Source organism: Phascolarctos cinereus, unplaced genomic scaffold, assembly GCF_003287225.1.
Source record: "Phascolarctos cinereus isolate Bilbo 61053 unplaced genomic scaffold, phaCin_HiC Scaffold_3;HRSCAF=262, whole genome shotgun sequence".
Taxonomy (NCBI): Eukaryota; Metazoa; Chordata; class Mammalia; order Diprotodontia; family Phascolarctidae; genus Phascolarctos; species Phascolarctos cinereus.
The window spans coordinates 80,360,213-80,377,182 of record NW_027555736.1 but is presented as its reverse complement, the minus strand read 5'-3'; the positions used below and the strand labels follow the sequence as shown (position 1 = coordinate 80,377,182).

The 16,970-nt window shown below is 37.7% G+C and overlaps 1 protein-coding gene across 5 annotated transcripts in view; it reads left to right on the top strand.

The window, feature by feature from the left end:
- Window positions 1–16,739, top strand: part of BTAF1 (B-TFIID TATA-box binding protein associated factor 1) — a 129,587-nt gene extending 112,848 nt beyond the window's left edge. For 4 of the 5 annotated variants that reach the window (XM_020964076.2, XM_020964075.2, XM_020964074.2 and 1 more), the window contains exons 35-38: window positions 3,235–3,446; window positions 8,613–8,772; window positions 9,696–9,866; window positions 11,980–16,739. In XM_020964076.2, coding sequence (XP_020819735.1) covers window positions 3,235–3,446; window positions 8,613–8,772; window positions 9,696–9,866; window positions 11,980–12,126 — 690 coding nt within the window. In that variant the 3' untranslated portion in view covers window positions 12,127–16,739. The other variant, XM_078150998.1, reaches the window with a different exon arrangement.
- The last annotated feature ends 231 nt before the right edge of the window (window positions 16,740–16,970 follow it).

Here is a 16,970-nt window from a genome sequence, read left to right as displayed (position 1 = left end):
GTGATATAAAGTTTGGAGGATTAAGTAATGGATCAGGTAACAGAATAAAAATGTAGAGTCACCCAAATAAATAAACCTGAACAACACACCAAAAACATTAAGGTGAAAAAATTTGTCTCAAATACAAAAAAAACAACCAGTTATTAAGCAGCTGCTGCGTGCAGAGCACAATGCTAAGCATTGGGAGAGATAACCAGGTTTAAGTAAGACTTACCCCCAGTGATCTTTAATCTAGGGGCATTGTGTGTGTGTCTTATCTCCATATCACACATACTGTGTGACAGAATGAGTGCTGTAGAGACTCACAAAACAAAACTGTGTAAATAGTAATAGCTGACATTTATATAGCACCTTAAAATTTGTAGTGTGCTTCTAAGTCTGTTGTCTCATTTGACCCTCACAACCCTGGGAGGAAGGAGATGCTGTTATTACTATTTTACAGATGAGGAAAAGAAGGCCCAGAGAGGTTACATGACTTGTCACATAGGACAGGATTTGAACTGAGGTCTTCCTGCCTCCAGGCCCAACGCTCTATGCAGTGTATCACCTTGATGCCTCATTGAGGGAGAAATGATTTCTTGGAGGATTTGGCATCTAGAGTGGGGAGGAGTTCAACAGGCAAAGGTGGCAGAGCATTCCAAACATAGAAAATAATGTAAGCAAAGACAAAGGGGTATAAGTTAAAATAAGGTAAACTGAGGCACAAAGTTCCAGCCATGCTCAATTTACTAGTAAAACATGAATTTACCAATAAATAGGATCTCAGCTTCCTCAGCAAAGCTAAGACCCCAAATGACAGGATCATTTCTCTTTTACAGTTTTGGGGAGTACAGAACAAAGAATGGGGCTTCATAGGCAGGGAACAAATTATGAGTAGTTAGAAAAGCTTGACATCATGAATGGCAAAATCAGTGATTGGTTACAGAGCTGAGGTGTGGGGGACAGTATGACTGGTTGGAAATTGGAAATGAGGGGCTAGCAGCAGCCCCCTCCTGTGACAGAAATGTTCATTGTTTGAGTCCACCTGTAAGGTTAGAGATTGTGGACCAGACTTTGGACAGCAGACCAGACATCCTTTTGAAGGATAGCTTGGTGGTGTGAAAATACTGGACCAGATTCCCTGGTGTTCACCCATATCTCTCAAGGATAATAGATTTCCTTGAGGCAAGAATAAAATAGTGATTAACAGTAGAACTGGATTTCTAAACTTAATTCATTTCAGCTCAGCTGAATTCTGAACTAAGTTCAGGGACAAAGAACCATGAATTAGACAGTTACAGGATAAAATCAGTTGACTGTAAATGGAATCAGTTTTAAAAGGACATAAAATCAGTCTGATGATATCAGGGCATGTGAGAACAAGGCATGTTCATTGGGGAGAAAAGTAAAATCTTGCCCTTAGCATCAAAAACTGTTGTAGAAGTCCAGGATGGGGGAGATCTGATTAAAACAGGTCATATGAAGAATATGTAGTGGGTCAAGATGACTGCAAGTTCAGTATCAACCAGCAACATGGTGTGACTCGCAAAAAAAAATTAATGCCATCTTAAAGTGTTAAACTGTCCAGAAAAAGGAAGGTATTACTAGTTCCATTGTATTTTAAAGTATCACATGTTAAGAGGAACATTGAAAAATGATCTCATCCAGAAGAGCATAACCAGAATATTGAGGGGTCAACAAATCATGTCATAGAAGGAATTGGGATTTTTAACCTATAAAAATAAAGTATGATAGCTTTTGTTCAAATATTTGAGGGATTATTACTCAGGAGAGGGATCAGACTTATGTGATGTAGCTGTAGAGAGCAGAACTAGGACCATTGAATGGGTGTAAGGTACAATGAGACAGATTTCATCTTGGTGTAAGGAAGAACTTTTCAGCTGAGCTGTCCAATGGCTTCCTTATGTAATAGTGATCATTCCTGTCATGGAAAATAAATAGTCCTGATGGTCACTTGTCAGAAACATTAAAGAGGAGATTAATGCATTTCTTGAGATAGGTATTGGACTTGAAGATTTCTTCCAACCCCTAAGATTTTGTGCTTCTAAGCATTTCATATTTGTAATAAGGAAAGCACCATTTTACCTTTAAGTCTTGTTTTGGATGTGGAAAGTAGGTATATCATATTGCTGTGTCTTGAAATATGGTCAGACTGAGAGACTCCACTGCTTACCAAGAAGGAAAAAGCACTGAACTAGACATATTTAGAGACACGTAATCTTAGCTTAACTTGCTAAGTGACTTGGTATAAGTCATTTCTCCTTTTTCTAAAGGATTATACAAAATTTAAAAGCACTGTATAAGTTAGAGTTATTAACCTTCTTCTCTGGGCCTGTTTTCTTCAGTTCTAAAATAAGGGAATTGGCCTCGATGACCTCTGAGGTCCCTTCTGGCTCTAACAGCCAGTAATCATGGGCTCACACTGGGATTTGAGAAAAGTAATAGCAAGTACTCTATCGAGAGTACAGGTGTCAGCCCAAATCATCATGGATTAAACAATTGTGAAGATTCACAGTAAATGAGTCACATCCCAGGTTGCCAATGAGATGACATAGCAATCTGGCCAAACCCTGGGTGGGTGTTGATAATTACCTTTGGAGAATTGGAGGTTACTTCCTTATAACCTGAATTCTCCAGAGGTTCATCATCCATACTTTATTTTCACTGGGGAATACTTCATGCCTTTGTTTTAGAAAAAGCGCTATAGAGTTAAAAGGAAACAAAACTATTTTGAGAGAGGTTAGCTATTTGAGTTGGGGAGAGAGGTATGTTTGTATTACTCTTTACTTTCCTACTTTTATGCAGTTTTTAATCCTTTCTGTATTTAGCTGCTTCATGATTTTTTCTTATACCCTTTGACTATTTGGCCTGGGGCATCATCATCATCATCATCACCAACAACAACAGACATTTATTGAGCACCTATATGTTCCCTCTAGTGAGCCTCAAGGAACTGAGGAAAGGGAAGAAAGTCCTGTTAGGTACCCTCCTGAAGAGGGGACCAGAAAATTCTATGGGCTGATAAGCCTGAGCAGCTCTTAGTTCCAGATTCTCCAGGGTGACATTGCAGCCCACAGAGATAATCTGGTATGGATATACTTTAAGAGAATCTGAAGAGCAGGTAAGTCACTTCTATTTTTCACTGTAGAGATAAACATTTATTACAGAATGAGCTTAGTAAACAATGTTTATTGAGCTGCCCTTGGACCCATATTTTTCCCCCTTTTTTTTAAGCTGCTACTGGACTGTGGTTTGGGAAATGCCAGTACTTCAGAGAGTGGCACAGAAGCCGTTGTGGCCCAGCACAGGATACTTATCTTCTGCCAGCTCAAAAGCATGCTGGACATAGTAGAACATGATCTTCTCAAACCTCACTTGCCCTCTATCACGTATCTGCGGCTAGATGGAAGTATACCTGCTGGTCAAAGGCATTCCATTGTCTCACGGTAAATGTTCTTTTAGCTTGAAGATCACAGAGTAGGCCATAATGAAGATATAAATACTTAGAAATGAAGTTTGTTTCATCAGATCTCTTTTGGATAAGGAACTATTTATGAACATGCCCTAAATTGATGAATTTTCATTGTGTAATTTTAACAGAAGTGTATATTCGGTAGGTCTCTTGGATAACATAACGTCATTGAAAAAAAAACTTGATTGTATTATTCAATCAAGGACTGTATGACAAAGAATCAAAAGATGCTACTTAATTATCATGTACAGTTACTAATTGGAAAAGACTGATGAGAAAAAGGACTCTAAGCAAGTTTGTGTTAACTTTTTTCTATCAAAGAGTAACAGGAAATTGTTAAATTGTAAAATAAAAATCAATCTCTGAATTTTACATTGTTCTAAATAAGTTAACTTATTGATAATGAAGTCTTAATTATTCAGTAATATGTCAGTTAATTTTCTAGAAAGGATATGTAATTAAATGATCACTTACTACTCTTCTTGTATCCTGTCCTTTACCATCTTGGTTATCCTCTGGATGTTAATCAGCTAATCAGAATCTTTCCTAAAATGTGGCACATAAAAAGCTGAACACAGTAGAACAGAAATGGTTTGATTACAGCAAAGTACAGACAGTTCTTATGCCTCCTCATTCCTAGATGGGATGCCTGGCCTCTTAATGTAGCCCAAGATTGCATAAGCTTTCTTGGTTCCCACATCATACTCTTAACTCATATTGAGTTAAAACCCTACAACCCCCAGATCTAACTCATATTGAGCTTGTAATTCACTAAAACCCCTAGATCTTCTTCAGACAAACATGCCTAGCCATTCCTCCCCCCAAAGTGTAATACTTTAAATTTATCCTTATTAAATGTCATCATCTAACCTTTTAAACAATGTTCTAGTATTTTGGGATCCTGATTCCATTATCCCAGGATTATGTATTCCTTTTAGTTTTATATCGTTTATCTCATTCATGTCATTATTGGTTGATTTGCAAATCTAGTAAGCATGACATCTGTACTTTTATCCAGGTTATTGATATAATTGTGAAGCAGGAAAGGGCTATGCACAGATCCCTGGGGTCCTTCACAGGGAACCACCTTCCAAGTTAATACTGAACCACTAATGACCACTTTTTGGGTCCAACCATTCAGTCAGTTTCATGTTTGCTTAATTATACTGTCACAACCTACATCTTGCCATTTTTTCCACAAGAACAGTGTGAGAGACTTAATCAAATGCTTTGCTGAAATCTGGGTAAATTGTCTCTACAGGATAGCACTGATCTCAACCAGTCTAGTAACACTGTAAAAAAGGAGAACAAGGTTAATTTCTCATGGCCTAGTCTTGGTGAAGTCATGTTGCTTCTTTGTGACCATCATTTGTTTTCTAGGTATTCCCTACCCATCCCTTTAATTGTGCATTCCAAAATTTACTCAGGAATTAAAGTCAAGCTCATATGGCCAATAGTTTGCAAATTTTGTTGACTTCCTTTTTTTTTTTTAAACCAGCTAAGATTTCCTCTTTTCCAGTCCTATTCTCTATGATCTTCTAAAAGGATAGTTCTTCTTGGCCCAGTTGACAAGAACTCCTTAGGGGCAATTATGGACATTATTACAGTCTTTTGTCATTTACATTTGTGTTTTATTCTGTTACTTAACAGGGAATTTATGTTTTAAGGCTTTTATCAAAAGGTCTTATGCTTTGTTAGAGAAATTTCAAGAATTAGCAAGGAAATGAAGAGAGATTAATTTGGTCATGTCAGATACTATTGAAATTGTTAAGCAATATAGCATAGTGGCTAGAACACTGAATAGGAATTAGTGGTTTGTTTCTCTTTTTTAGGCAGTTGGGGTTAAGTGACTTGCCCAAGGCCACACAGCTAGTAAGAGTGAAGTGTTTGGTCTGAGGCTGGATTTGAACTCAAGTCCTCCTGACTTCAGGGCCAGTGCTCTATCCACTGCACCACCTAGCTGCCCCTTGAATAGGAATTAGAATATCAAGTTCTAGTCTTAGCTCTATAATAAATTACCTTTGTGGCCTTCAGGAAGTGATTTAACCTTATTTGCTCTGCCTACTAATAGCCTTGTAGTGACTGTTATAAATTATTAGATCTTAAGGAGAATTTAGAAATCATCTTGTCCAGTTCTTTAATTTTACAGATAGTGAAATTTGAGTTTCAGAAAGTTGAAGTTGGGACAGCTAGGTGGCACAGTGAATAGAGCACCAGCCATGGAGTCAAGAAGACCTGAGTTCAAATCTGGACTCAGATACTTGGCCCTTACTAGCTGTGTGACCCTGGGCAAGTCACTTAACCCCAATTGCCTCAGCAAAAAGAAAAAAAAAGAAAAGAAAGTTGAAGTGATTGCCTGAGGGCGTACAGCAAAGGACATAGTTGAGGCTTGAAACCTGGTCTCCTGATTCCAGATTGGCTTGTGGAGACCTGAAGATTTTATGAGATAATAAATGTACCATAAATACATCAACATATAAATATGAAGCAGCATTACTATTATATTTTGTACTATACCTTTATATAATATTGAAAAATTCACCTCTTTATCTCATTTTACTTTTCATAATGAAATTTATGACAAATAATTTTTTTGGTTCATTTTTTGTTTTTTTACTGTAAGGAAAACATAGTCTACATTTCCAGGAAAAAGCCAACTTCAAAAGCATCCAAATAGACATTTGAGGGTTAAGTGATTATGGAAACAGTTGTCATCAGCAGCTGTACCCAGTTACCCAGAAGTCAAATCTATAAGCATTTATTAAGCCCCTGCTAAGTGCTAGGGATACAAAGAAAGGCATAAAATAGTCCCTGTTTTCAAGGAGTTTGTAGTCTGTTGGGAGAGACAGCATACAAACAAGATATTTAGAGGATAAATTGGAGATAATCATGGAGTGAAGGCATTAGCATTAAGGGGGACTGGGAATGGCTTCTTGCAAACGGGGATTTTAGCTAGCAATTGAAGGAAACCAGAAGTGAAGGAGATGAAAAGGAGACAGAACATCCCAGGCATGGAGGAGACAGCAAGTGAAAATGCCCAGAGACAGATGAACTAAATGAGCAACAATGAAGAGGGAGAGTGTGTAAAGTGTAAGGAACATTGGTGGAGAGGGCTTTGAGGCAAGGGGGCAATTTATGAAGATCTTTGAATGCCAGACAGATGTTTTTCTCTTTTATGCTGGAGATGATATGGAGCCACCAGAGTTGAGTGAATAGGGGTGTGTATAACATACTTATGCCTCTGTTTTAGGAAGATCAATTTGACAGCTAAATGGAGCATGGAGTGGAATGGAGAGAGCCTTTGAGGCAAAGATGAACCTTTCCTCCCTTCCCTACCCCACCCCCCCATGATTACCAGTAGTTCATATGTGAGGTGATGAGGGCCTATGCCACAGTGGTGGCAGTGTCAGAGGAGAGAAGAGGGCATCTTTGAGAAATATTATGAAGGTAGAAACGATGAGACTTGGCAGATGATTGGATATGGAGAATGAGAAGTCAAGGACAAAGCTTAGATTGAGCCTTGGTGACTAGGAGGGTGGTAGTGCTCCCAACACTAATAGGACAGCTAGGAAGAGGGAAGGGTTTAGGAGGAAAGATACAGAGTTTAGGTTTGGACATGGTGAGTTTGAAAAGTCCAGGTGATATCCAGTCGCAGATGACTAATAGGCAGTGGTAGATGCCAGACTGTAGGTCAGCAGAGAAGTTTGGGCTAGGTAACTAGATCTGAGAATCATTGATACAGAGATGATGATTGAAACCATGGGAGCTGATGAGATCACCAAGCAACGTTGTATATAAAGAGAGGAAGACATAGGACAGAGTCTTGGGAAACACCCATGGTTAAAGGGTATGACCTGAAAGAAGATCCAGCAAAAGAGTCTGAGGAGAGGTCAGATAGGGTGGAGAACCAGTAGAGAGTATAGCATTACAAAAACCTAGAGAGATGAGAAGACTAAGGAGAAAAGGGTGATTAGCAGTGTCAGAAAAAAAAGAGAATGAGGATTGAGAAAAGGCGATTAAATATTGGCAATTAAGAAACCACTGATAGTTCTGGAAAGAGTGGTTTCAGCTAAATGAGGAAGTCTGAAACCATACTGTAGAGTTAAGAAGGAAGCAAGAGAAAAAGAAGTGGAGGCACCTGTGTAGATGGCCTTCTAGAGGAGGTTAGCCAGGAAAAGGAGGAGAGAGAATGCTAGCTAGTAGAGAATGCATGGATCAAGTGAGGGTTTTTTGAGGTGAAGGGAGACATGGGCTTGTTTGTAAGGCAGTAGAGAGTCAGCTAGTAGACAGGGAGATTAAAGATTAGTGAGAAAGTGAGAGGGACAAAAGACAATGCTGGAGAAGAAAAGATGGAATGGGATCACTTGTATATACAGAAAGGTTTGGCTTGGCAATGAGAATAGATACTTCTTTGTATGAGACTGGGGGAAAGGAGCAGATAGTGGTAGAAGGTATCTGAGACAGATGAAGAGGGAGCTCTTGGCAATGGCCTCCATTTTTTCCCCCAGAGAAATAGGAGACAAAGTTCTCCCTGAGGATGTGGAAAGGGAATCCATGTCAGGCTTGAGGAGGAATGAAAAGCTTTAAGTAAAGCCCCCTGGTGAGTGGCATCATGACTTACTTAGGGAAGTGTAGAAGGATGGATTGTGTTGCTGCAGTGAAGGCTCAGCTGAGCTGTGAAGGCAGGGGATAGTGGGAGTAATCCAAGACTAAGGTTTGGCGGGATGAGATCAGTGATAGGATAAGAGAGCAAAGGGCGTAAGAGGACAACATGGAGTTACACGTTCATGTACATAATGAACGTGGTTCATCAAGAGGTCGAGGTGAGGAGGGGAGAAAAGTAGAGCCAAGGCAGAGGGGATGGCCTGGGAGAGAACTGAGGGAGCTGGGAGAGGTATTGAGGTCACAGTGAGGAGCTTTCGTAGATAATAGAATTCTGTAAAGAAAACTTATTCAGCTTCTCTAGCTAGTTGTTTCAGAAATTTAGCTAGATTTACTGAATTTCAAGATATTGACCTAATACCTTATTTCTTGTCTTCAGTTTTTATTAAACAATTTACATTGTGTTGTGTAGGAGATTTAGGAAGAAAAATTTTAATTTTTCACTTTCCTCTTCTCCTCCTTCAATTTGTGTATTCAGGTTCAACAATGACCCATCCATAGATGTTCTTTTACTGACTACACATGTTGGTGGACTGGGTCTTAACTTAACAGGAGCTGATACAGTTGTATTTGTTGAGCATGACTGGAATCCTATGAGGGATTTACAAGCAATGGATCGAGCACATCGTATTGGCCAGGTAAACTTCCCCTTGCAATGTTGCCGTACCTATCGTAATGTGATTCCTCGTTCCTGACTTTATTGTAAACCCACTTTAAAATCTTTGATTTAAACATTGCGATGTGGGACAATAGGACAGAGGGGCCCTGGACCAGGAGCCAAGAAACTTGAGTTCTAGTCCCAGCTCTGTCATTAATTTCCTGTGGGACCAAGCCTCTCTGAGCCTTAGTCTCCTCATCTTTCAAGTAAGGTAGTAGAACCACTGGATTTCTAAGATCCCTTCTACTCCTTACCAGTCTGTCATCCTCTTTTCAGCGCTTCTTAAATTGTGGTGGGGTCACGACCCACAGTTGAAGAAGCACTGAAGAGGGAGTGAGTGGAAAAAGTTTCAAGAAGCCCTGCTCTAAATGCATGGTCTGGTCATTTTTAGGCCCTAGAAACTAGAATGGTAAGACGGTGTTCTTCTGTTTTGAGCCTCTTTTATCACCAGTTGATCTAATATAGAATATCTAATTTGATCTAATTTAGTTGATCAAATTTAGAATGCCTGTGACTCTATATTATTTAGTGATATCTGAAGCAAACTCAGTCCCTGTTCTACCCTCTGTCACCCCCAGTGTGATCATCACCTCATTCCTAGTCCTTCTAAACTGCTATAACTGAGCCTGAGAAATGTGACTTGTCCCTCTAGAGCAAGATGTGAGTAAGTCGGGAAAATTTGACTCTCTGTGGTAGAATAGAGAGAAAGAAGGGGCTAGGTCCTCACATAAATTGAAATATATCCTTAGACACAGCAAAATGGCTGCCCAAAAGTTTAATCACAATTTTAAAAAAATTGGTTGTCCATTTCTCTAAAGATCCGTCACAGTTGCTCTAGTAAATCTGTAAAATCTTTCATGCTATAATTTATAGCTGTTAATTATAGTTTTTTTCTCCCCCAAGAAACGAGTTGTTAATGTATATCGATTAATAACAAGAGGAACGTTGGAAGAGAAAATAATGGGTCTGCAGAAATTCAAAATGAATATTGCAAATACAGTTATTAGCCAAGAGAATGCTAGTCTGCAGAGCATGGGGACCGATCAACTTCTTGACCTGTTTACCCTTGACAAGGTAAAAAATTTATTATTCAATTTGTCATGAATCATAAACTCTATCACTCATTTTGTTGCTTGTTGGTAGATTCAGAGCAGCCTGGTCAACATAACTCTGGTTCATTGTCTGTGAGGACGTAGTAGGACAGCATAGAGAGAGTTTCTTCTTGGCTCTCATAGGCTCCAGATATCTAGAGGCACAAGCTAGATAAATATCACTGAGGTCTGTAGCAGGGCCTCCATCACTGATACTTCTACTTGGTATTGTGCTCTTTGTGCCAAGATACTTGTGAGCTGAAGACTCTGAGGGATCAGAGACACTCACTGATTAGTGTCTTAGACTCCCATTCTCCAAATTACAATGCAAATCAAAACCCAACATTTGCACTAAATATCACTCCAAAGAAATTTTATTTATATATTACAGACCTCTTTCCGTTTTCCTAGAAAAGACTCATTAATGCACAGTACATTGTTGACTGTGAATCCTTACATTAAAAAACTGATTTTATTTTGAAATATTTTGAAATATTGCTAGTACCCAGCAGTTTACCCATTCTTCTTTATTCCCTTTCTCTCATCTCACATAATCCAGCTACTTAACACCACCTCCCTATACCATTGAAGGTACCTATTAGGATACTCCAGTGCACCCCAGGCCTGCTGGACTTTATACCCACCCTGTAGCTGAACTTCCCTATATGTGTTGTCCTCCCAAACTAGATCTTCTTTAGAGCAGGGAATGCTTCCTTTCTTCTGTCTGTACCCCAGCACTGAACCCAGTGCTTTGTAGCATTTCATAAATTCTTTTTCTTTCTTTCTTTCATTCATAGTATATAGAAGGAAGTATGTGACAGTTATGTGACAGAGCCCTTGGCTCTGTACTGTTCAACCATTTTTTCAGTAACTTTGATGAAACCATAGATGGCATGCCTGTCAGATGTGCAGGTGACATACAGCTGGAAGAGATAGCTAATATGTTGCACAACAAAGATATCAGTAGCCTAGAACAGTATGCCATTTCTAATAAGAGGAGATTTAAGCAGGATAAAGAGAAAGTCCTACTCTTTGGTTCAGAAAATCACTCACACAAGTACAAAATGGAGGTGCTGTTTCTGTACAACAGCTCTTATGAAAAAAGAGTGGAGGTTAGGGCTAGCAATTAATGGACTGTGAGCTCAGTTGAATCAACAGTGCAATATAGAGTCTAGAAAAGTGAAATTTAATCTTAGGCTGCATCAAATGAGGTGCAGTATTCAGAAGGGAGGTAGAGAGGTGTGGTGATCTCATTGTACTTAGCCCTAGTCAGGCCCCATGTGGGATGTTGTGTGTAATAAGTGCAATATTTAGGAAACACATTGATAAAATGGATAGAGCACAACTGGAAATCATGCTATAGGAGAATGAGAGAATTTTGAAATGTTTTGCTTGGAGAAGAGAAAACTTATGTGGGACATGATAGATGTCTTCCACTATTTAAAAGATTGCATTCAGGAGATGGATTACACATATTCTGCTTGGCATTTTTTCCATAAATATCTATAAAAGTGCTTCTTTTCACTTCCTACCTAGTTGATTAAAGGATTATAGGATTTACATGGGAAGAGGCATTCCACATAGTAAAACTAGGACCCAAGAATGGAAGTTATAGGGAGGCTGATGTTGGTTCAATATAAGAAAATATTTTCAGACATTTCCAACAATAGGAAAAGCAGACTCGTAAGAAAATTCCCCACCACTGAAAATATTTGAGATGGATGAGACTACTTGTCAGGGAAGTTACATGGGAGATTTCTTCATCTTGTGGGAGGCTGGACTCTAGATGACTTCTACACTGGCTTCCAGCTCTAAAATTCTATGAAAAAAGTCAGTGGGCAAAACTGAGACATTCTCTAAACTTGAATCATTTAGAAATGTGATTTGTAATATTTCTGCAGCAGCACTTTTCTGCCTCCTTGGAGTTAATAGGGAAATGAAATGGTTGCCAATACTGTTGGCTAATCCTGAGTTCCAGATATTCAGATACAAAATAAAAAGAGAAAGCAGTGAAGAAATGAAGTGTTAAAGAATAGTTTAATATTTTTTTAAATATTGGGTTAATTTCTGAAATAATTTTCATTCTTTCCTTTAAGGATGGAAAAGTGGAAAAGACAAATACCTCAACAACTTCTGGAAAAGCAAGTATGAAATCAATCCTGGAGAACCTCAGTGATCTCTGGGATCAAGATCAATACGACACTGAGTACAGTCTTGAAAATTTTATGCATTCTCTCAAATAACTGTCAATTCTCGTTAAGGCAATTGCTGCTAGATTAATTACATTTCTGCTGATATTCAGCAAATTTCAGAGTTTATGGAGAACATTTAGCTCATTGTGTAAATAGGTTGGAAAAAGAATCAGCATGATTCTGGAACTTGTTCCACTGGGGGGAACAAGTTATTTTGTCTTAAAACTTTGCACTGTATTAAACTTAAATTTTAATGTGAAGTGGTTTGAATTTTTATATAATGAAGAGACCCAGAGAGAGGAGGAGCCACACAGGGTTTACACATGCTACCAAATGGTGTTCTCATTGGGAATGAGCCCATATGTCATGGGGTACACAGTCACTTTGTGCAGGAACATTTCCATGAGTACTTTAGGTTGTTCGTGTACATTTTTTCCTTTTAAATGGAACTTGTTTTTTTGATTTAAAAATGATAGAATTTTTCACTATCAGAAATACAGATGAGCCATAATTTTAAGATAGTCATCATTAATACTGGTCAATCTTAGAAGCCAGAAAAAATGTTAGGAACTGAACTAGGTACCTGTATGCAAACCTTTGTATATTTAATGCAAATTTTTTGACATCATTTTGTCAATTTTTTAAAATTATAAATATGGGCTATTCTAAATACAGGCAATGGGCTTTTTAAGGCCACTTTTGCATCCTGTTAAGAGGGTGTACTTTTTTTAATTTATCTAAAGGCTAGAATGTAGCCTGACTCAAAGAACATATGTACTCACTAGGTTTCAATCATATATAAATATATATATATATATATATAATATATTTTTTGTAACTAAAAATTGTATACAAAAGTATACAAATAGGAGTTTTTCAAGAATTAGATTTTACACTGTTTAGAATTCCAAAAATCTATGCTGAAAAGACTGTTTGCTGTATTAATGCATGACTTGAGGAAGATGCTTCCTTTACATACATAGATATACATGAATAGACATCTATATACATAGAAATACCTACACTATACCCAAGGGGCGGAGTACTGCCACTGAAATCATGTAACTAAATTGGGCAATAACAATAATAGTTGGGAATGAGGATGTATTAGCTGTACACTAGACAGTGTTATAAAAGAGAGCCCTGTGGGGAGGGTGGAGCGTATGTCTAGAGATACAGATGTGCACGTATACATACATACATACACAGCTTTGTTAATGTTCAGCACAGACATATATATATATATATATGTAGAGAGAGAGAGGGAGAAATGTATGCATGTCTGCATAATACATATATGGAATAAATGTATATATTTATGTATAGAATTCCAGTTTGTCTGAGGGTTGTGGCTTGCCTTGCACTTGGCAGCAATTTGAAGACCACCAGATCTCTGCTGTGTAAAGTCACACGTGTTTTGCTTATTAACATAAAACATTAGCCTGTTTGACAGCATTTAGATGAGGACATTTGTCACGTTTCAGTAGCTATTATGGCTACATTGTAACATTAAATTTAGCATTCCATAAGAGAATAATAAAAATAAAATTGGAAATACAAAATAAATATGTGTGTAGTTGTATATTCATCAAAAGGTTAGAGCTGACACATTGCTTTCAACCATGTTTCTGTGTTCTTAATTCAAGTACATTGCTTCTGAGAATTTGTTGTATTGCAGCTTGAGAGTCGCCTTTTTCCTTAGAAGTGCGTTTTGGTCTAGTGGAAAGGGCCATGTACTTGGAGTCAGTGCACTGGGTTTGAATTTCGCCTCACACATGTACTGCCTGTGTGATCTTGGCAAGTTCCATAAACCTTCCAGGTTTCCTTATTTGTAATAGTGGAGATGATAATACTTGCACTATCTACCTCATGGAGTCATTTTGGGAGAAAGCTCTCGATGCCAGCCTAGTCCCATATAAATGTGAGTTCTTATTTATCATCTTTTGGTCACTTGTACTCTACAGATTAAAGGGAGACCAAAAGATAAAATATGTGAATTTGTATGTCACGAGTTAGTTTAGATTGCCAATGAGTGTGCTTGAGAATATTATGTCTTTATTATCATTTATGAAATTTTGAGGGGTTTTTGTTCATCTAGTTTTTGAACTTTAAATTATCACACAATATCCTTTGCAGTTACTGAAGCATAAGAAATTTCATTGTATTTTTAGGTACAGAGAAGACTAAACCTAACGTTTTTCAACAATGAGCTGGGATAGAGTATTTGCTTTTTCCTTATGTAAAATCTTTGTTTCTGACACACTGGGGAAATGGTGCATCTAAAGCCTGCATTGAATAAATTTTAAATCATGGAGAATAACTTACAGCAGCAATGTGTTTTGTCTGGTATAGGCCTCAGTTTCTTCCATTTATAAAAACAGGTTGAATTTATTGACATCTAATGTCTGGCTAAGGGAGAAAGAGACCTCAGAGGCCATCTAACTAGGCCTACCCAATAAATCCTCATTTAGCCTGTCCTTGAAGCTGACTTGTGAGGGGGAAAACCTGCTACCTTATGATAGTCTGTCCAATTTTGGCCCGTTCAAATTATTAGAAGGTGTTTTTCCTCCTATTGTGAACCTGACCATAACTTTTATCTGTTGCTCATAGTTCTGCCCTCTGGAGTACAGAACTTGTCTCATCCCTTTTCCACAAGATAGCTTTTCAAATAATATTGGAAGGGATTGTAAAGATCAAAAGCCCAACTTCCCTTTATTTTTTACAGATGAGGAAATTGAGGCTGAAAGAGGTGAAGTGACTTGTCCGTAGTCATTTTAATAATAAGTAGCAGATCTGGGATTTGAACGCGGTTGTTTAGTGTCAAATTCAGGGAATTCTAGCACAGTGCCTAACACATGGGAAGTGCTTAAGAAAGTGCTTGTTGACTTACTGTAGGGGATGCAGTGAGGTGGAAAAAGTGCTAAATCAGAGTCGGGAAAGACTTAAGTGCAGACTTGACTTCTGATATTCACTAGCTGTTTGACACGGGGCATAGAACCACCACCTCCCTGACCCTCAGTCTCCTCATCTATAAAACGGAGATAGTATCTGTAGTACCTATCTCACAGGATTAATGTGAGGTGCAAATGAGATGCATTGAAGGTATTTTGTGAACCTTGAAACACCATATGAAAGCCATCTATTATCATACCCCACTGCGTCTTCATACCACAACAGGTCATATATGTAGGAATTTTATAATAATGAAGCCCCCAAATAATTATGGGCTGTAAAATGTACCACTATCTTTGTTGAGGGGAAGTTGTGTTTATGTTCCCAGATGCCCTATTGCTGTTTGGGTCCTGCAGCGTAGGAAGAGGCAAATTAGTTGTTTCCTTTCAAAGAAGGGCCCTTTCCATGGTGCATATTAATAGTCTCAGGTTACAGGGTCCAGGTATAAGTCTGGCTGACAAGATCAGTACTCTGCACTATAGTTAAAAGTAAAGTGTATGTTTAATATAGTTGCCTTTCTGCATTTATTTATGAATATTTATGCTCTGGCAAGGTGTTCAGTTTTTGTAAATGTGCAGTTATCCTGAAAAATAAGGATATCACTATTCCCATCTAATACTTGCAGTAAGTCTATCAAATCTAGTTTTTCCATCCTTCTGTTCAAATCCAGTTTCCTTCTTGTTATTTTACTGTTAGATTTATTAAATTCTGAAAGAATTAGTCTACAGTTACTGTCTCACATTTCTCTGCATCTGAGTTAATTTTTCCTTTTAAGTAGTTACTATACCATTTGCTGTACATATATTTACTGATACTGAATTGTAATCTATGGTGCCTTTAAGCATAATGTAGTTTCCCTGTTTGTCACTCTTTACAGTATCATTTTCACTATTGCCTTATCAGAAATCATGATTACACCTCCTTCTTTGGATTCAGATGAAGTGTAATAATAAACGTTGTTTCAGCCCCTCACCTTAAGTCTTTGTTTTCCCTGTTTTAAGTGTGTTTCTTATATGTAACAAATCGTTGTGGTCTGTTTTCTCTAATCCATTCTGTAACTTTCTTCCACATTCGAGTGTTAATTCCATTAACATTGAGTTTTATAATTGTTGATTTTCTCCATCAAATACTCTTATATGGCCTTAATTTTTTTTAAATCAGCAGAATACTGTACAGGTCATTCTGTTTGAAATAATCAAAAATTATTATCTTGTTTTTTGCTCTTATACAGATACCATCTCCCTATACCCCTAAAATGGTGCTCCCCTCCCCTTTACCCCATTCAAATCTCCACATTCTATTTTTATTGTTGTAATCTTTACCATCCTTCCTTTGTTCAGCACAGATAAAAGTATAGTTTAGGAGCCTTCAACGTTCCCCTTCTAAGCTCCTTACTCCCTCTCCTACTCCCCACCAACTGATTTATTCTCTCCTCTCCCTCCTCCCCACCCCATCTCCCTTTGTTCTCTTGATAACTTTTCCATAAGGTGGAAGTTCTGTTTCTTATAGTGCATGAAATTGTCATCACTCATTTAGTGGTTTATATTTGCTTTTGTAAGTATTTTGTATTTTCTTATGTATGTATATATTGTATCTTTCTAGTAGAATGTATGTTCTTTGAGGTTAGAGATTGTTTTGTTTTCGCCTTTGTATCCCCAATACCTAGCACATGCATAGTAGTCATTTAATAAATATTTACTGAATTGAATTAATACTATTTGGACTTGTTTACCTTGTTCAGTTCTTTTTTTTGATGAATGTATATGTTAAAATATCTGTGCAACTGTATTTTTCAGGAGGAATGACTGAAAGTCTGTGTTCTTGCTAAAGAAGTATCTTGTCTCAGAAAGGAGTATGCTCAGTTTTGCATAATGTTCTGTCATAGTCTTCTTTGTTTTTTGTTTGTTTTGTTTGTTTTTTGCTAAATCATAATCTAGCCTTTT